The 20,913-nt window shown below is 40.3% G+C and overlaps 1 protein-coding gene across 4 annotated transcripts in view; it reads right to left on the bottom strand.

The window, feature by feature from the left end:
• The window catches only part of tmem8b (transmembrane protein 8B), a 180,737-nt gene extending 161,449 nt beyond the window's left edge, over positions 1-19,288 (bottom strand). Inside the window, exon 1 of one of the 4 annotated variants that reach the window (XM_048189051.1) lies at positions 19,038-19,288. Coding sequence is in view for 1 of the 4 variants with exons in the window: in XM_048189049.1 (XP_048045006.1) it covers positions 15,468-15,552 (85 nt within the window). In the remaining 3 variants the exon portion in view is untranslated. Of the gene's footprint in view, positions 1-15,467; positions 15,657-19,037 lie in introns of those variants that run through there. The other 3 variants (XM_048189052.1, XM_048189049.1, XM_048189050.1) reach the window with 3 other exon arrangements.
• Positions 19,289-20,913: the final 1,625 nt, after the last annotated feature.

Below are 20,913 nucleotides of genomic sequence, written 5' to 3'. Positions count from 1 at the left end.
AAACGAAAATTACCCCAAGCTTTACTCACCCTCAAGCCATCCTAGGTGTATATGACTTCCTTCTTTCAGACAAATACAATTGGAGTTATATTAATAAATATTCTGAAGCATCCAAGCTTTATAATTGCAGTGAACGGGAAACAACAAGTATGAAGCTCAAGAAAGTGCATAGATCCATCAAAAACGTACTCCACACAACTCCGGAGGTTAATAAAGGCCTTCTGAAGCATTTGTGAAAAATATCCATATTTAACAAGTTACAAAGTAAAATATCTAGCTTCCTAAGTTGAATACGGAAGGCGGTCTGGCGGAAGCTAGATTTTTTACTTTATAACTTGTTAAATATGGATATTTTTCTTACACAAATGCATTGATTCACTTCAGATGGCCTTTATTATTAACCCCCCCAGAGCCGTGTGGAGTACATTTATGATGGATGGATGCACTTTCTTCAGTTTCATACTCGTTGGTCCCGTTCACTACCATTATTAGGCTTGGAGGCATCAGGATATTTATTAATATAACTCAGATTGTGTTCATCAGAAAGAAGTAAGTCATATACACCAAGGATGGCTTGAGTGTGAGTAAAGCTTGGGGTAACTTTCATTTTAAAGTGAACTAATCCTTTAAACCGCCAAAAATATCAGGTGGCACAATGGTCCACACTAGGGTTGTAACGGTATGAGATTTCCACGGTATGATAACCGCCTGAGTAAATATCACGGTTTCACGGTATACGGTATTAAACAATCAATTTTTATTTATATCATCAATTAAAATTACCAATAAATTAATTAAAATGTTTGTTTTCTCTATTCAGATTTCAATAATCAAAAACAATCAAATACATTTAATAAATTATTATGGATTAGAAATTGAACAACTTTTATTAATAATTAAAATTCAGAAATTCTGCTTTGACTTAATTCTTCTGGCTTTTATTTTTTTAATACAAATATTATCAAAAATGATGGAAATGAAATTAACTTTTTTTATAATTATTTTGAGAAGTACATTCTATTTAACAATAATAATAAATTTCAGTCAATTTCTTCGAGTTAAAAACCGGTCTTTTATTTTGACGGGATGTAGTGAAGAGCTTTGAGTTTCAGTGTATTTGACAATGGTTTTTCTCAAATAAAATGATGAAATGCTCATAAAGCGCTATCTCAGAGCAACCGTGGATATGTTTGTGTTCATGTCCTCTGATAACGAGACGGCAAACACTTAAAAAACAATAAGATCGCCGCGCATACTTAAGTATGTAGTGACGAAACAGCGCAGCTCATTCACACAAACAGACACGTTAAACAGACAGATATATTTATACAGCAGTCTGTTTGCGTTTAATATTCAAAGACCCCGCCTAGACCATGTCGCGATTTGATTTATTGTACAGCTCTGCTTTCGTTTTATTCATCAGTCCAACAAATCGCGCGTTTTTACCTGACATCGCTGCGTTATACTGTACATTCCATTTTCATGACTGGATTCCGGGATTCCCTCTCCATCACGCATATCAGACGACCTAAGTTATAAACGGAACATACCTGCATCTACACGGATGGTGTTGTCGAATATAGGTCAACATGTTTGATGTGTTTCCTCCTTTTGCAGGTAGGCCTACTTTGCGCCCGCATTGTTTTTGGATATCTACACTCGAGGACAGCCCCGCGTTGTTTTTCTATATCTAAAGTATTCCCATACTGCAAATTGTAACTTATTTTTCAACGGGGCACAGAGAATAGAGATAGCAACTTCTGTCTCTGACATTGTCTGCTGTATGTGTGGGTGTGGAGCAAGTTTAGTGAAGTGGAAAGTTGTTGTCTATGCGCAAGTGAAATTCTTTTTTTTCTTTTTTTTTTTTTTACCATACCATAAGTAAGCAAATGTACACGATATGATAATCGTACGTGTTCATACCGTGATATCGTTACAACCCTAGTCCACGCAAATGAACAGATTAAAAAAAAACTATTTAAAATTGTGTTTTAATAATAATAAATGCAAAATAAAATACTATGGCATAATTTTATGTTTGAAACCTTTCATCTAATCAAATTTACAAATATCAGTAGTTTTAGAGATAATTGGCACAACTGTAAACATGGGTCTTTTATTATGAACCGACAAAGTAATAACAGTAAGTATGATAATGTGGCATCCAGAGGACCCCAAATGATCCTTGTGGCAGAGAGAGAAAAGGTTTGCAGATCTCTCTCAAATACTGATAAAAAAAAAGCTACTCTAGTATGGTACAAATGGTACAACCAATGTAAAACTAGTAAAATACTATTTTATCATAAACTTCTTTTGATAAAGTTATTGTATTTTTGTATTGTATTTAAAAACTATTGTATTTAATATGCAGTCTGAATCATAATGATACCATGTTCAACTGAGTCTGGTTTCTCCCAAAGTTTTTCTTCTCCATTCTGTCATCTGATGGGAGTTCCTTGCCACTGTCGCCTCTGGCTTGCTTAGTTTGGAACACTTAATATTCAACATTGATATTGATCTGACTGTACTAACAAACGCTGTTGTATGAGAAGAACTGAACTGAGCTGGATGATGACATCATTTATTTTTTGCAGAACTGCTTTATAGATTAAATGAACTAATTTAATAATTGATGATCTTTACAATGGAACTGAATCAACACTGAACTGACTCCAGCTGAACAACAGCCGAAATGCATAATTTTTTCCTGTTATCACTGTAAAGCTGATTTGAAACAATCTGTATTGTATAAAGTGCTGTATAAATAAAGGTGTCTTGACTGTAAAAAATAATATTTTTATGAGCTTGCTAGCATAGGCAAAAATTAATACAGGCATCCAAGTAGAAGTCAGTTCAATGTAAAATTAGTTGCAAAAGTCAGGTGGTGCAACCCGGAAGTCAGGTGGTGCAACTGAAAATGAAAAAAAAAAAAAAAACGTTATTTAAGCTAAATAAATAATACATTTAAGCTAAGGTTGTCTGTTATTATTCTATTGTTTATTATTGTTCTAAAATATCAGTTTTAAGTTAAAGATTTTATACTTTCAATTATTTTCATGATAATTTAAGTAATTTTAGATGCCACAATCATATCAAAGGGTAATTATAGATGTCATTACAGAAATTAATTACTAGATGTAATATGCAGGCTTTTTTTTTTAAATATAACTTGTAGCCCTACAATGTAAAACATGTATATACACAATAAGTGCACTGTAATTGTAAAATAATCAAATGATTAATTTAAATGTTAGTAAATGGTAGTTAAAAGACACTTAATATAAAGTGGGATTGCATTACACAGGGAGCACATTAAAAATGATCCAGCTGCAAAAGAAGCATATCTTGCAGAAAGAAGAGAGATGTGATGTATCTTATTTAGTAGTTATTATATTGTGTTCCATTTAATGTTTTAAACATTTTTATGAACGTTTAATTCAAAATTCTCAAGTGACTTAAAGGGTTAGTTCACCCAAAAATGAAAATTCTGTCATTTATTACTCACCCTCATGCCGTCGCACACCCGTAAGACCTTCGTTAATCTTCAGAACACAAATTAAGATATTTTAGTTGAAATCCGATGGCTCTGTGAGGCCTTCATAGGGAGCAATGACATTTCCTCTCTCAAGATCCATAAAGGTACTAAAAACATATTTAAATCAGTTCATGTGAGTACAGTGGTTCAATATTAATATTATAAAGCGACGAGAATATTTTTGAAGTGCCCAAAAAAAAAAAAAAAAAAAAAACGACTTATTTAGTGATGGCCGATTTCAAAACACTGCTTCATGAAGCTTCGGAGCACAAATGAATCAATGTATCGAATCTGCTGTTCGGAGCGCCAAAGTCACGTTATTTCAGTCGTTGGCAGTTTGACACGCGATCTGAATCATGATTCGATTCACTGATTCATTTGTGCTCCGATGCTTCATGAAGCAGTGTTTTGAAATCACTAAATAAGTCGTTGTTTAGTTTTTTTTGGCGCACCAAAAATATTCTCGTCACCTTATAATATTAATATTGAACCACTGTACTCACATGAACCGATTTAAATATGTTTTAGTACCTTTATGGATCTTGAGAGAGGAAATGTCATTGCTCCCTATGAAGGCCTCACGGAGCCATCGGATTTCAACTAAAATATCTTCCGAAGATTAACGAAGGTCTTACGGGTGTGGAACGGCATGAGGGTGAGTAATAAATGACAGAATTTTCATTTTGGGTTAACAAACCCTTTAAGCTGATGAGTCTTTTTGTATCAATATAAAACATAACTTTGTTCAATCACAATCGATTTTCGTTTTCATCAATTTACTCATTTTTCTTTAATAGAGACTGTTGACTAAAACACTTGTATTTTTTATATGTAATTGGTTGCTCCTTGTTTGAAGCTTTATTTGTCATTGACCCGCTTGTTAACTTTTTTTCCCCTTCTAAGCAATTGAATACATTCCCTAATCAAGAACAGAGTCTTTCGAATTGAAACGAGAACTTTCCTCTTCAGACGGTTCCGCTAATTAATGTTTGCTTGAGGATGAGAGAAATGTGTCGCGGTAACCTTTCACAGCAAGCTGCGTGAATTGGAAGATAGTGTCATGGGGAGCAAGAGTGTGACTGAAAAAAGAAGGCATAAGAGATCCTGATGAGGGATAGAGAGCTCTTTTCCCCTGGTAGCAGTTGGTGACTCAGTAAGGGAACGGATGTGCGGAGCCGAGTGCAATTAGCAAAGTGGCCCTAATGCCAAAATCACACAGAGAGAAGCAGAGGATGGTAAACCAGCCCTCTGGAGTACAACACAAGCATTGGTGTAGTGTACGTCGCACTGTATGTCTCCTCATTCCAACAACAAAGAAAAGAGTATTGCGGGTGTAAATTGAATAAAGCTGCTGGATCAGAAGGTGGCACTCAAAACAAATGCAATCTGATAATGCCATCCTCCTCTCAACTCAATACATTTTATATTGGTGTTATGCTCAAAAGCGTTTACAATCACTTCAGCTGTCACTCGCACAAGCGCCGTCAGTGTCAGTTAATAGACGGCTTTATAATATATTTTGGTTTTCACTGTTTTTTGTGATCCTTAAAGTGATTCATGGTAAAGATAGCTTAGTAGTAATAAATGACAAACAAGGCGTCTGATGCAGATATAATAAAGTCAAAGTCGTAAAACTGTCATCTTCACAAATAGGCTAAAACAGAGAACATCTTTGCTTCATCAATTACCCGCCGAATTTCCTGACAGTCATAGCAGTGAGCGTTTTCTTCCTCTCTCTGCATACATGTGTATGTGTGTGTGTGTGTGTGTGTGTGTGTGTGTGTGTGTGTGTGTGTGTGTGTGTGTGTGTGTGTGTGTGTGTGTGTGCAGAGAGAGGAAGAAAACGCTCACTGCTATGACTGAAACATCAGGACTGCAATGTAAATTGCTGAAAGGTCATTGGCAATTTAAGTTTGTCAATGGCTGCGTTACTTGTACAACATAATTTCCCCCACTTGGTGAATGTTTTTTGATGTTTTGTGCACTACTTTACTTTCGAAATTACTGAACATTATTTTCACAGTCAGAGTGAGCTTTAGAGCTGTCAGCTATTTCACAGGTTTCTAAAACAAACTGGGGAAAAAAAATGTGTCCTGAATAATCAAACGATGATTCATTCATAATGACTTATCCTTGCTAAGTAGTATTGGAAAGTGAATTCTTGATTCTGCGCTCTACAAGCCTTTTAGTGACCCTTGAAAATGTAATGGATTTAGTACCAGGATTTGTTCCGCACCTTATTGGCACACAGCTGGCACTTAGTGCACTGTGATTAGGGTTATGAGCAAAAAAATAAAATAAAATAAAAATAAAAGAGCTAAAAGGATTCAACATTATGACTTAGTCACATGAATACAGTACATTTTCTGCAGGTTTTGAATATTAAGTACAAGAAATATCTTTGCTTATTGTTGCTTATATCATATGATTATACTTTTGTGAAAAAAGTTTTGGCATTATCAATTGGCAATTAGCAAATACACACAGGAAAACACATCTAAAATTAACAGGCCTAATGTATTTCATGTAGTAACTTGTTTTGTTGAAGACTAAAAATATTTTAAACTGACTATATCAGTGTCACGGGTGCACAAGAACAAGATGTAAAAGATCCAAGTGCAGCATAAGTATTTATTGGGGAGTCCAGAAACGTAAATCCAAGGCAGGCAAGAGGTCAAAATCCAGGTAATCAGTCCACAAAACAACAAGCCAGAGATATAAAACAGTGCACATAACAAATACAACAAACCACAACCAAGGACAGACACAACTGAGTATAAATAGACAGACACTAATGATGAAACACAAAACAGCTGAGTGCAATGAGTGTAATAATGAGTCCAGGGGTGAATATGGGAATTGTAGTCCAAGGGGTGAAAACAAGAGTCCAAGATGGAGTGCCCTCTAGTGGCTGATGGGCACTCTCACAGGTGATCGTGACATTACCCCCCCTCAAAGGAGCGGCTACCAGACGCTCCACCAAAAAACAAACAAAAACACAAAAAACTCAGGAGGGAGGTGGACAGGAGGAGGATCAGGGGGAGGGATGGTGGGCCAGATCCAGGGTGCCCAACAGATAGCCAGGGCGGTGCTGGAGGAACTGACCAGGCTGGTTCCAGTGGTTCTGGAGTCCTGGCTGATTGCCAGGGTGGCGCTGGAGGAACTGACCAGGCTGGTTCCAGCGGGTCTGGAATCCTGGCTGATTGCCAGGGTGGTGCCAGAGGAACTGACCAGGCTGGTTCCAACGGTTCAGACGGCCTGGGCAGTGGCGGCAGGGCAGAAAGCCTGGGCGGCGGCGGCGGCAGGGCAGAAGGCTTGGATGATGGCGGCAGGACAGAAGATCCGGGCGGTGGCGACAGGGCTGGCCAAGGGTGCTTCGTGGCCGTATCAGGGAGAACGAGCAGCTCGGTGACGGCCTCCGTGGCCGTATCAGGGAGAGCGGACAGCTCGGTGACGGCCTCCGTGGTCGTATCAGGGAGAGCGGAGGACTCAGGGACGGCAGCGGGCTCAGACTGGAACTGCTCTGGGATGGCAACGTGTTCGGACTGGAGCTGCTCAGGGACGGCAACGTGTTCAGGCTGGAGCTGCTCTGGGACGGCCGCGTGCTCAGGCTGGGGCTGCTCTGGGACGGCAGCGTGCTCCGGCTGGGGCTGCTCTGGGACGGCAGCGTGCTCAGGCTGGGGCTGCTCTGGGACGGCAGCGTGCTCCGGCTGCTCTGGCGACGCCGGCAGGGCAAGGCGCTTCGTTGGCGCCGGCAGGGCAAGGCGCTTCGTTGGCGCCGGCAGGGCAAGGCGCTTCGTTGGCGCCGGCAGGGCAAGGCGCTTCGTTGGCGCCGGCAGGGCAAGGCGCTTCGTTGGCGCCGGCAGGGCAAGGCGCTTCGTTGGCGCCGGCAGGGCAAGGCGCTTCGTTGGCGCCGGCAGGGCAAGGCGCTTGGAGAACCCACAGACAACCTCTAGAGTGGTCTCCAGGCCTTGTCGGACGGAGGAAGCCCTTTTCCTCCTTCTCCTCCGCTTATGAGGGTGAGGCGGTGGCTCACCCAACAAGGATTCACTGGCTGGAGCGGACTCACTGGCTGGAGCGGACTCACTGGCTGGAGCGGACTCACTGGCTGGAGCGGACTCACTGGCTGGAGTGGACTCACTGGCTGGAGCGGACTCACTGGCTGGAGCGGGCTCACTGGCTGGAGCGGGCTCACTGGCTGGAGCGGACTCACTGGCTGGAGCGGGCTCTGTAGTGGACTCACTGGCTGGAGCGGGCTCACTGGCTGGAGCGGACTCACTGGCTGGAGCGGGCTCTGTAGTGGACTCACTGGCTGGAGCGGGCTCTGTAGTGGACTCACTGGCTGGAGCGGGCTCTGTAGTGGACTCACTGGCTGGAGCGGGCTCACTGGCTGGAGCGGACTCACTGGCTGGAGCGGGCTCTGTAGTGGACTCACTGGCTGGAGCGGGCTCACTGGCTGGAGCGGACTCACTGGCTGGAGCGGGCTCTGTAGTGGACTCACTGGCTGGAGCGGGCTCTGTAGTGGACTCACTGGCTGGAGCGGGCTCTGTAGCGGACTCACTGGCTGGAGCGGGCTCTGTAGCGGACTCACTGGCTGGAGCGGGCTCTGTAGCGGACTCACTGGCTGGAGCGGGCTCTGTAGCGGACTCACTGGCTGGAGCGGGCTCTGTAGCGGACTCACTGGCTGGAGCGGGCTCTGTAGCGGACTCACTGGCTGGAGCGGGCTCTGTAGCGGACTCACTGGCTGGAGCGGGCTCTGTAGCGGACTCACTGGCTGGAGCGGGCTCTGTAGCGGACTCACTGGCTGGAGCGGGCTCTGTAGCGGACTCACTGGCTGGAGCGGGCTCTGTAGCGGACTCACTGGCTGGAGCGGGCTCTGTAGCGGACTCACTGGCTGGAGCGGGCTCTGTAGCGGACTCACTGGCTGGAGCGGGCTCTGTAGCGGACTCACTGGCTGGAGCGGGCTCTGTAGCGGACTCACTGGCTGGAGCGGACTCACTGGCTGGAGCGGACTCACTGGCTGGAGCGGACTCACTGGCTGGAGCGGACTCACTGGCTGGAGCGGGCTCTGTAGTGGACTCACTGGCTGGAGCGGGCTCACTGGCTGGAGCGGGCTCACTGGCTGGAGCGGGCTCACTGGCTGGAGCTGACTCCAGGCCTTGAAGGATGGAAGAAGCCTTCTTCCTTCTCCTCCTCCTCCCTTTACCGGAGTGAAGCTGAGGCTCAGTGCCCACCTCCTCTGAAGACTCTGGAGTGGACTCACAGGCGGGAACGGACTCACTGACTGGTAGATTAGGTGAGGTTCTCCTACCCCGATCCTCGAGGTAGAAAACGAAACCCCAAAAATCCAGGGTCTGGAGCCCCTCCAACTCCCACTGAGACAGAGGGTTGTCGAGGCATCCATTAAAAATCCCTTTTAACGCCTCATCATTATACCGCAGTCCTCTTGAAAATGTCCAGAAAAATTGGGCAAAACACCCTACCTCACTCCCCTCCTGTCGCAGCGCCAATACTGCCCGAACCAGAGCCATCCGCTCTCCAATGGAGGCTGGGGAACTAATCCGAATACTCATGCTGCTGGATCCTTTGTGTGGTGGTTTGTTCTGTCACGGGTGCACAAGAACAAGATGTAAAAGATCCAAGTGCAGCATAAGTATTTATTGGGGAGTCCAGAAACGTAAATCCAAGGCAGGCAAGAGGTCAAAATCCAGGTAATCAGTCCACAAAACAACAAGCCAGAGATATAAAACAGTGCACATAACAAATACAACAAACCACAACCAAGGACAGACACAACTGAGTATAAATAGACAGACACTAATGATGAAACACAAAACAGCTGAGTGCAATGAGTGTAATAATGAGTCCAGGGGTGAATATGGGAATTGTAGTCCAAGGGGTGAAAACAAGAGTCCAAGATGGAGTGCCCTCTAGTGGCTGATGGGCACTCTCACAGGTGATCGTGACAATCAGGTTACTCCAATGCAATTCAGTTTTAAAGGTCAGATCAAGTAGAAATCGCTCCAAATCCTTATAACGGGCCTCTCTACTGGTAGAGCACATTTTGAGTCATGATATCCTGTTGTAGCTCAACTTGATTAAATCATCTCTGCTATGCTGTGCTAAGCACAAAACATATTCGTTATCACTGTTTCAAGATGTAAGAACGAGTGAAATCACTCATCATGCGTGACTATTTTCATAACTGTTTCTAAGGCAATTTTTTAAGAGAGCATGTTTTGTTGTTTGTCTGGTTGTGCCAATTACCAGCTGCATATTTTCCTTCATTTTTGTGCCCCTACCTTTAGAAGTTAGATGATTACTGTTGTTCTTCTACAGTTCTTTTTCTGGCAAAGCAAGAAGAATTTGATAAGCTTTCGTTACATAAAAGGCAACAGACCTAAGGACATTATGAATTATTATTTTCAATAAAGGAAGAAGCCACAAGGATGCCTCAGACATAAGATCTTGAGGAACAGAGAGAGAAGCTAGAAGGTTTCCATCTGTGAAAACTTCAAGAGTTTATCCAGGGCTCCATACATTATTTATAAATGCTTTTTTTTTTTTTTTTCTTTATCACTGACTGTAAGATTTTCCCACACACATGACTCAACCATCTGAAGAACTTTTTGACAGGGGACAACAATTTAGACATCACAAAAGCAGACTTCCATTAGTTACCGGAGACTTCGAGATTAGCAGCTTGGTGCGGTGCATATTGAATTATGCGATGGCGTCGCATCAATCAGAGAGCAGTGACGCGCATTCAGCGAACTGAGCAAAGTAATGAAGCCCTAAATCTCCCTGTGGGTTTGTTGTGGCGCCGTTCATCTTGCAGCGTTTTAATTGATTTCGGACTTGCTCGCAAGTAAAGGTGATATGCGTTGCTGCACGGGGACAGCTGATGAAACCAAGGTTTATGCTGCGTTATACTGGAGTGTCACTAAAGCGAGGATGTGGAGAATTTGTGGAACATTATTTCGCATTCATTGAAAATGCTTGTCTATATAATGTAAGGCCTCACACAAAGGCACAGAAGAGATGCTGTGTATTTGAGAAGTATTGTATATATAGTATAGAACAGTATAGTATAGTATAACATAGTATAGTATAGTAGAGTACAGTTCAGTATAGTGTAGTGTAGTGTAGTATAGTACAGTACAGTAGAATAGCAATGAGTTCCCTCAGGAATTTCCAATGGGTTTGCAGAATAGCGCTTTTGATTTATGAGTGAAGTAAGATCTGTGGTTACTTGAAGAGACATAAAAGACACAAATTCATACCTCTAGTGAATTTGGAAATGTTGTTTTTTAATTTATTGCTATATCAGCATCAATGGCTATTTTCATGGCAAATCAGAGTATTTTTAAAGCAACAAACAACAGTCAAACAGGCTTCTCGCAACATTGCAATAACTATATAAGAACTTATAAGAAGTTTTGAATTTTGATATATAAGGAGCACAACCAAGTATATAAATTCACATCCTTGTGTCAGTTGTAGTTTAGCAACTTATACCTTTAAAGGTCACACTTTATATTAGGTGGCTTTAACTACTATGCACTTACATCAAAAAATAAGTACAATGTACTTATTGTGATCATGTTGTATTGTAAAAACACTTTTGCTGCTACTGAGGTGGGACATGGGTAAGCTAGGGACAGGTTTGGTGGTATATATGGTTCGGTTTAAGAGTTAATGGGTAAGTGAAGAGTCAGCGGTGTAATTATAGATGTAATTACAGAAATTAATTAAATATGTAATTATATGCAGGTTATAAGTGCATTGTATCAAATGGTTAATTTTAATGTTAGTACATAGTAGTTAAAGGGTTAGTTCACCCAAAAATGAAAATAATGTCATTTATTACTCACTCTTATGCCGTTCCACACCCATAAGACATTCGTTCATCTTCGTAACACAAATTAAGGTTTTTTTTTTTTTTTTGCCAGCAATGACATTTCCTCTCTCAAGATCCATAAAGGTACTAAAAACATATTTAAATCAGTTCATGTGAGTACAGTGGTTCAATATTAATATTATAAAGCGGCGAGAATATTTTTGGTGCGGCAAAAAAAACAAAATAACGACTTATATAGCGATGGCCGATTTCAAAACACTGCTTCATGAAGCTTCGGAGCGTTATGAATCAATACTTTCGTTGGGAACTATATGTAGATTTTAGCTTGATAAAAATTTATTTTTTTAAGAGAAGGCACTGCTATTACACAATAGGCTGAGAGGTGCCGCACGTGATTAAGTTAACCGTTACGCTTTCTCCAATGGTAAGAGATACAGACCCTCTCATCTCCCTATAATATACAATCTCTGGCCAAACTGCTGAAATCACGTGACTTTGGTGATCCGAACCACTGATTCGACACACTGATTCATAACGCTCCAAAGTTTCATGAAGCAGTGTTTTGAAATCGACCATCACTATATAAGTCGTTATTTTGTTTTGTTTTTTTGCACACCAAAAATATTAATATTGAAACGCTGTACTCACATGAACTGATTTAAATATGTTTTTAGTACATTAATGATTTAAATATGTTTTAGTGCATTAACAAAGGACTTACGGGTGTGGAACGATATGAGGGTGAGTAATTAATGACATTATTTTTATTTTTGGGTGAACTAACCCTTTAAAGGTACTACTAACCCAACAATGGGACTTCCTCTCTCAAGATCCATAAAGGTACTAAAAACATATTTAAATCAGTTCAAGTGAGTTCAGTGGTTCTACTTTAATATTATAAAATGATGATAATATTTTTTGTGTGCCAAAAAAAAAACAAAATAACGACTTTTTAACAATATCTAGTGATGGCTGATTTCATAACACTTCTTGAAGCTTCAGAGCTTTATGAATCAAATCAGTGGATCGGAGCGCCAAAGTCACGTGATTTCAACAGTTTGGCGGTTTGATATGCAATCTGAATCACTGATTCGACTCAAAGGATTCATAACACTCTGAAGCAGTGTTTTGAAATCGGCCATCACTAGATATTGTTAAAAAGTCATTTTTTGGGGTTTTTTTGGCACACAAAAAATATTCTCGTCACTTTATAATATTAAGGTAGAACCACCGTACTCACATGAACTGATTTAAATATGTTTTTAGTACCTTTATGGATAATAAATTACATAAATGAAATTTACATAATTTTACATAAAAGCCATTTAAAAACCCAGCGGCTTCATAATTATGTATAATTGTAAGGTATAACACAAAACACAAAAGTCTCTTCAGTCTCTGCATTAACCACAGACACTGTTTCCACTATATTACTAATAAATCTTAAAATAATGTAAAAACTGATAGGAAATTCCCAGCCTAAATTATCCAGTTTGGCCAACAAACTGGCATCACAATTAAGCTATTGGCTTGACAACAGAAGTAAATCTTCACTGGTCACTCAACATCTAAACTACAACTGCTGGTACAGAAGAGCCAATGCTGCCTCAACAACGGCTGTCATCCTCGTACGTTTAACTGAGTTCAGCTCAATAATAACACGCCACCTACTTACACAGTAAATGTGAGTGTTAAGTAATGTACTACCACTCAGTGCAAAGCTTCCCTTCACGGGTCATGTCTCAGGATAATGGGATCTCACAAGCATGCCTTGTTTTAACATAAAAGTCACTACTATCACATTCGAAATACTACAAGGTTTGTCACACAAAAAAACAGACAGACAGACAGAGACAGACAGATAGATAAATAGATAAATTAATTCATATTTATTTGCCATTGTATCTAATTCTTTTGTCCCAGCAAATCGCATCTTGACTGCAACAGATAAAAATAGGACAGAGCGTCAGATCGAACTAAGTAAAAACATTAAGAGGTGCGAGCGATTTCAGACCAAACAACTAAGACAGAGGCACAATCGGAAAGCTGAAAGTCTCTTCTCACTCACTGACTCACAGCCCTGCTCTTTGTCTACGTCTGTCACATTGAACTGTTTTCTTTGGTCTGCTCTGTATTGTTCTCCCATGAGACTGGATGGCTCATTGGTCTTGCTCCTTTGTGCTAGCCTCAGAGCATCACTCCGTTCCTGCGGCTTGTCAATACTGTGATCAATGCGAGTGCGCAGCCAAGTCCTGTGACTGGCGGATCTCCTTGCAACGTGTTTGGTGCCCTGTTAATCAAGTGATGTTTATGAATTGCTCATGCATTATGAATCTCGTCTGCGTAAGTAAAGTAGACAAAGAATAAGAAAAAGGTATTCACTGGAAATGGAAAACATTTTCCCCAACAGACGGTTTTGTACAAAATTAAGAGTGCAAAATCAAGATTCAATCATAAGGTCAAAAGGTTAACTTCAAAATAATATTGCTCACTGTAAATACATAAAATCAAAAACTTAAGTTTGCTATTTTAAATTTGTGTGGTGTTAAAAAATGTATCCGTCCTTTTAATTAGTAATGAAAAAACTCTGAAAACTCAAGTAAAAATGGCTGAAATTGCAAATGGATGAAAACAAAAATGTTTGTAATACTAATAATAATGAAATCATTTTACAGTGCACATGTGACCCTGGACCACAAAACCAGTCATAACTCATACGGGTATATTTGTACCAATAGCCAGCAATACATTGTATGGGTCAAAATTATTGATTTTTCTTTTATGCCAAAAATCATTAGGATATTAAGTAAAGATCATGTTCCATGAAGATATTTGGTAAATTTCCTACCATAAATATATCAAAAATGTATTTTTGTGAGTGGATATGCATTGCTAAGGACTTCATTTGGACAACTTTAAAGGCGATTTTCTCAATATTTTGATTTTTTTGCACGCTCAGATTCCAGATTTTCAAATAGTTGTATCCTAACAAACCATACATGAATGGAAAGCTATTTAATCAGCTTTTCAGATTTCAAAATTGATGCTTATGACTGATTTTGCGGTCCAGGGTCACATATATAAAAATAAATACAAGCTATTTTCACCAATATCCTCTTTTTTTCTCTCAAACAAACAACTGCAGGCTAACCTTGTCAGGTTTCCAAAATAAACCAGCAATCATATTGTACTATTGAAGTTTGTGATGTGTGCTACTGTTCGTAATCATAAAAGCATCCATGTGTAATGGAATGGAGTAAAAACAGAGTACAATTACAAACGAGACCACAGTGCCTGTTTTTCCGTAAGCACAGTAAGAGATGTGAAGTCCGTGTCGGAGCTCAAGTACAGCCGACACTGAAGCAGCACAACATCCATCAGACGCGCTTTCAGGTATTGTCTTGCTCTGGCAGCCAGATTAACTTCCTTATCGATGCGATCTACAAACGCATCTCGATATAAACAAGAAACAACTCGGCGCTCTTCTAGCGCTATCAAGCGTTTGATGACTAGAGGTAGCCTAAGTCTCGAGACTTGCACGCTGACATTAAAAAGCAATAATTGGATAATTGGCCTACATATTTCCCTAAGGCAAGTGATGTTGATGCTGTGGGAATCACGCTGAAGTAAAACTGCTTATTGACTACAAGAGAATAAAACTGAGTTAAAACAATATAGACCAGCATACACTAGGGATTTAAGGCAATAAGTGTGTTTTGACACGTAACATAACACATAATTACTTTGCTCTCAGTTTACAATACGATATAAGTCTTGCTAGACATAAAGAAGCATCCACTTCTCGCGCGAAGCTCCTCAAGAATGTAGCACACACTGTAGTCTGTGCTTTATTCTCGGGGATGTGCCTAGGACAACATTAAAACATCAATAAGACACCAGCGCAAAGAAGAAACGCATTCCACCTGCTGTGTGGCCAAAGTGCAGTAGCACTGAATGCGAGATAGGCTACGGCCAAGCCATTCAGTGCTGAAGTACTTCAGCACCAGCACAAAGGACAGCTCCACTGCATCAAGATAGAGATCTCACTTCAACCCTCACTGAGCGACTCACCTCCGAGAGAGCAGAGAAAGGTGTAAACAAGCAACAGGATCTCCAGGCGGCCCATCCCCGACCTAAACCCTTCCAGCCACCACATCGTGATAAACTGACTGTTTACGCCCCGACGGCACGGACGCGATTTTTATATCGCTACGCTTGTCCACATTTTCAGCTCTTGCAACGGACCAGCTGTTCGCGCATGACGTAATAGTGAAGAGGCTATTCCGAGAAAGCCCCGCCCTCTGTCTGCTGTGATTGGAGGTTCGCCACACATCCATTCAATTGATTGGCGGATGAGAACGTCAGTCAAAGGGACAGGCGTCTCTCTCTGTCCTGGTAGGAGACATGAGCAGTTTGTCCGACAAATGAGCAGCATTTCAAGTTTACTTCCTCAAGAACCAAGTTACAGCGATGGTGTTCCATGGATTTAATTTCCAAGAAACGTTTTTTATGACTGTAATTTAATTCGTTTCATTTACAACTGCTACTTATGACATCATTTATACGATTTATGCGATTGAACGAAATGATTTTGCTTTTTTCACTTGAATTGTCACTATAGTGTTATTTATTTTTATTACTGCGAAGGTAAACAGAAAGGAAACTATTTTTGTGTATGCGGTTACATTTGAGATAATGTTCATTGGATTTCGTAGAACCTGTCAGCCTGTCGAAGACGGAGGGCAATACTGCCATCTATTGGCCGCTGACTGAAACACATCTCTCAATAACTGAAAACTTTCATCCACAAATATTAGGCCCACTGAAGCACTACAAGCACTGGTTTATGTATAAACATTTTTACAATGTACTATATAGCCTATATGTTCTTAATTTAATCTATGAGACAGTGCAGTAGGAGAAGTGTTTTAAGAAATTAACAAAAATACAACGTACGCTGTTTTTGGTGTTTCCAGCACCATGCCCCAAAAACCAGCTTGACCACCTTAAAGGGTTAGTTCACCGAAAAATGAAATTTCTGTCATTAATTACTCACCCTCATGCAGAACCCAGAAGCAGGGATGCAAGCAGGTAAGGGGGAAAAAAAGGTGAGGACATTGCGTGGGGTGGGTGCACGCTCCGGACGGATTTTTTTTTTTTTTTTTAAAGATATTTGCGTTACTTGTTCATTAGTAGTTACTTTAAGGTCTTTTTTTTTTTAAAGGTATTTTTCTGACCTTAACCCCATAGAAAATCTATGGGGTATTGTGAAGAGGAAGATGCGATATGCCAGACCCAACAATGCAGAAGAGCTGAAGGCCACTATCAGAGCAACCTGGTCTCTCATAACACCTGAGCAGTGCCACAGACTGATCGACTCCATGCCACGCCGCATTGCTGCAGTAATTCAGGCAAAAGGAGCCCCAACTAAGTATTGAGTGCTGTACATGCTCATACTTTTCTTGTTCATACTTTTCAGTTGGCCAAGATTTCTAAAAATCCTTTCTTTGTATTGGTCTTAAGTAATATTCTAATTTTCTGCGATACTGAATTTGGGATTTTCCTTAGTTGTCAGTTATAAGCATCAAAATTAAAAGAAATAAACATTTTAAATATATCAGTCTGTGTGTAATGAATGAATATAATATACAAGTTTCACTTTTTGAATGGAATTGGTGAAATAAATCAACTTTTTGATGATATTTTAATTATATGACCATCACCTGTATATATTGCTGCAACATTTTACCAAAATCAAGAAGACTGAATACATTTGGACAAAATCTCCAAATTAAGTTATAAAAGTTATAAAAGATGAAGTGCTATGCAGGATATTTAAGACAATATTGGCTGATTAGACGGCAATACTGAGCTGAACTGCAAACTGTTACAAAACATTACTCACCTTTCCCACATCTCAGACCTCACATACATAAAATATTACCCTTTATAGACATAGTTTTTAAAGTAAAGGAAGCACTGTACTTTCTGAAACAACCAGTTCTTAAACAACCCCCTTTAATAAAAACACTTTCTCATTGGATCAGTGCAAATCCCATAAGTGACCTATTTTGATCTCAGAAAGGTGACTGAAAGGTGAGGAGTTAGCATCTATGCAGAAGCGCTGCACTGTTTACAACGTAAACAGCATAGGAGGCTGGCAGGGAAGAGAAGAAATTGTTGAATAAATTAGTTATTTTTGTTTTGTTTTTGCGCACAAGAAGTATTCTCGTCGCTTTATATCATTAAAGGTGCTCTAAGTGATCCCGGGTGGAGTAACTTCCTGTTGACAATCGAAGTGTTGTCAAACAAAACAGAGGCTAGTTAGACCCTCCTCCTCCTCCTCCTCCTCCCGGACCCCCCCCCCCCTCCGTGTTTCCTGAAACAGTCATGAACGCGCATTTAAAATCATTCTTGTCGGTTATTGGCTGGAGCTAGGGCTGGGCGATATATCGCATGCGATTCTCACGCGCATTTCGTCAGTAAAGCCGGTTCCCTGATTACCGCTAAATCGCCATCACCTGCTTTCAAATGGAGCGCCTTTTAATAGACAGAGCCGTAGTTCACGGACAAGCCACGCAAAATCGCGCTCAGTATCCAAGATGAATCGACTTCGATAATGAACCCGATTTTGCGTGGCTTGTCCGTGAACTACGGCTCTGTCTATTAAAAGGCGCTCCATTTGAAAGCAGGTGATGGCGATTTAGCGGTAATCAGGGAACCGGCTTTACTGACGAAATGTGCGTGAGAATCGAATGCGATATATCGCCCAGCCCTAGCTGGAGCATGTTTATTATGATTCGTGGTCCAGGCTGCACCAGTTTGTTTTTATTGCCGTTTTTGGAGCTTGTGGTGACTACAGAGACCGCGTTTTTTTTACAGTTTGTTCAGGGGACAGGCAGCTAGCGGATAGTGAGGAGATGTTTGCTGTATGTGACAAAAAATGTTTTGGCCTAAAAACGCGTGACATCACTTAGAGCACCTTTAAGGTTGAACCACTGTAGTCACATGAACTGTTTTAATAATGTCTTTACTACCTTTCTGGGCCTTGAAAGTTGCAGTTAGGTTGCTGCCTATGGGTGGTTCAGAAACCTCTTGGAATTTCAAAAATATCTTAATTTGTGTCCCGAAGATGAACGAAGGTCTGACGGGTTTGGAACGACATGAGGGTGAGTAATTAATGACAGAATTTTCATTTTTTGGGGGGGTGAACTAACCCTTTAAGCTGCTGCTGTGAGCTGTTAATGCTGGTTCTAGCTGGTCCAATAATAACTGGCCAGCCTGGATTAGTTCAAACCAGCTAGAAATGAGCTTGAACAGCCATGTTCCAAAACACAAATACCAGCTGAATTAATATTCTCAGCACGGTGAATTTATGTTGAATAGTGTTTAAGAAGCCATTGTAAACCTTGTCAACGCAGTTTTATCAGTAATTGAGTTTGCATCAAAAACTGTCAATCACTGATAAAACTGCGTTTACAAGGTAAACATGCCACCAAACTTACATTTCGACATGGAAACGCTGCGCAAAACTACTGAATGACAACAACAAAGTTTACATCGGCATCTAAAAAAAAATTAGGCAGACAATGTAGCTAATCCTCGGTGGACGTGAGCCAAAGTGAATCAAAGCTCACTTACCTTTAGGCTGAATTCTTCGGTAAGACCACTTATAAAATGCATATGTTGGACATCTTCTTGGTACAACTGTTTCCACCGAGATTTGAATTATTACTGAATGAATTATTTGAATGTAAACCTTGACATATGCATGCTAGTTCAGGTGCACTGAAGTTCATACTACAACTTCTCTCAATCACAGCCTTAATTCACGCTTTCACCGCAAGATGTCGCTCCTTCCACATCACTGATCAGTAGTCGGAGCTACACAGTAGTTCTCCATTCTCTGTCATGATTAAACATTTAAATCTAATTAGACCATTTCATTTATGGTATTTGCAGATTATTATCTTCTTTGGTACTGTATTATAATTAACGCGCAGGCTAGTCATGATATGTCACAAAAACAGTAACTAATAACAAAACTTCATCCTCTACTGTTTCTCATCCCATTCAGGAACTTTGTATAAGAACTGAATGATATTTTTTACAATATTTAAGCATATTAAATAAGGACACTGTTTATGGTCATCTCATCTGATGCAGTTCGTTTTCACCCTAAATATGACCAATAGTTGAATAAATATTTAAATATGGGCCTATAAAGAAAATATTAGACGCATGCAGTACAAAACGTGAGCAGCTGAGGGAGCTGAAAAGACATGTCAATCGTATCGAGGGAGCCAGTGAATGTTCCTTCAACCATAAATGTTTTCATCGCATTTTTAAACTGCTTATTTTGTCACCTATAATAATAACATTTAATAAAGTTTTTCAGTGAAAATAAGAGCGAAAAAATCTAAATGATGTATTTGTTGAGAAAACATAGAATAATTAATTATTCTCTGTTAGTCAAACACCATCGCTGTTTTTGACAATTCTTAATAGTTCCCAGATGCCTCTCTGTAGGCCTGAGGATCCATCATGCTGTTTTACTTTGGCCAGCTGGCCCCCCCACAGCTACACAGCTACAGTTACTGCTGTCAGACCTGCATGAATTCAGCCTGTTGAACGGGACGGGCAGTGCGGAAACTCTGTTTGTGTGTGTGGCTCAGGTAAACCCTATGTTAAGGGGACAAAATGTCCCTACAAAGATGGCAATATTCGAAATCCTTGACCTTGTGGTGACATTTTTTTGTCCCCATGAGGAAAACAGATTAATTTAATTGATTATAAAAATGTGATTTTGAAATGTGTTTTTTGAAAATATAAAAATGCAGAAAGTTTACTGTGATGGGTAAGGTTAGGGGTAGGAGTAGGGTTAGGGGATATAATATGCAGTTTGTACAGTACAAAATCATGTCTATGGAAAGTCCCCAAACATGAAAACCCAACCTGTGTGTGTGTGTGTGTGTGTGTGTGTGTGTGTGTGTGTGTGTGTGTGTGTGTGTGTTTGTGGGGGACCACCCACATTACCCACATGCTTAGTCAGCACTTTCTGATCCTTCTGGTCTTGCCCTCTCTTCTGCTCAAAATGTTTGGAGTTTTTGCTCATATTTACTAAGGGTGCCAATATTTGTGGAGGACACTGTATATATATATATATATATATATATATATATATATATATATATATATATATATATATATATATATAAAAGTTTTATATATATATATACAGTGTCCTCCACAAATATTGGCACCCTTAGTAAATATGAGCAAAGGCTGTGAAAATAAATCTGCATTGTTTATCATTTTGATCTTTCATTCAAAAAATTCAAAAAAATCTAACCTTTCATTGAAGGAAAAGAATTGAAAATGGGTGGAAAAGCTCATTATGAAATAAATGTTTTTCTCTAGTTCATGTTGGCCACAATTATTGGCACCCAATTATTGCAATGTCCTGTTCCCAAGATAACAGCTCTGAGTCTTCTTCTATAATGCCTGATGAGTTTGG

The sequence above is a fragment of the Megalobrama amblycephala genome, linkage group LG4 (genome assembly GCF_018812025.1).
Source record: "Megalobrama amblycephala isolate DHTTF-2021 linkage group LG4, ASM1881202v1, whole genome shotgun sequence".
Classification (NCBI taxonomy): domain Eukaryota; kingdom Metazoa; phylum Chordata; class Actinopteri; order Cypriniformes; family Xenocyprididae; genus Megalobrama; species Megalobrama amblycephala.
This window is presented reverse-complemented; position numbering and strand designations above follow the sequence as displayed.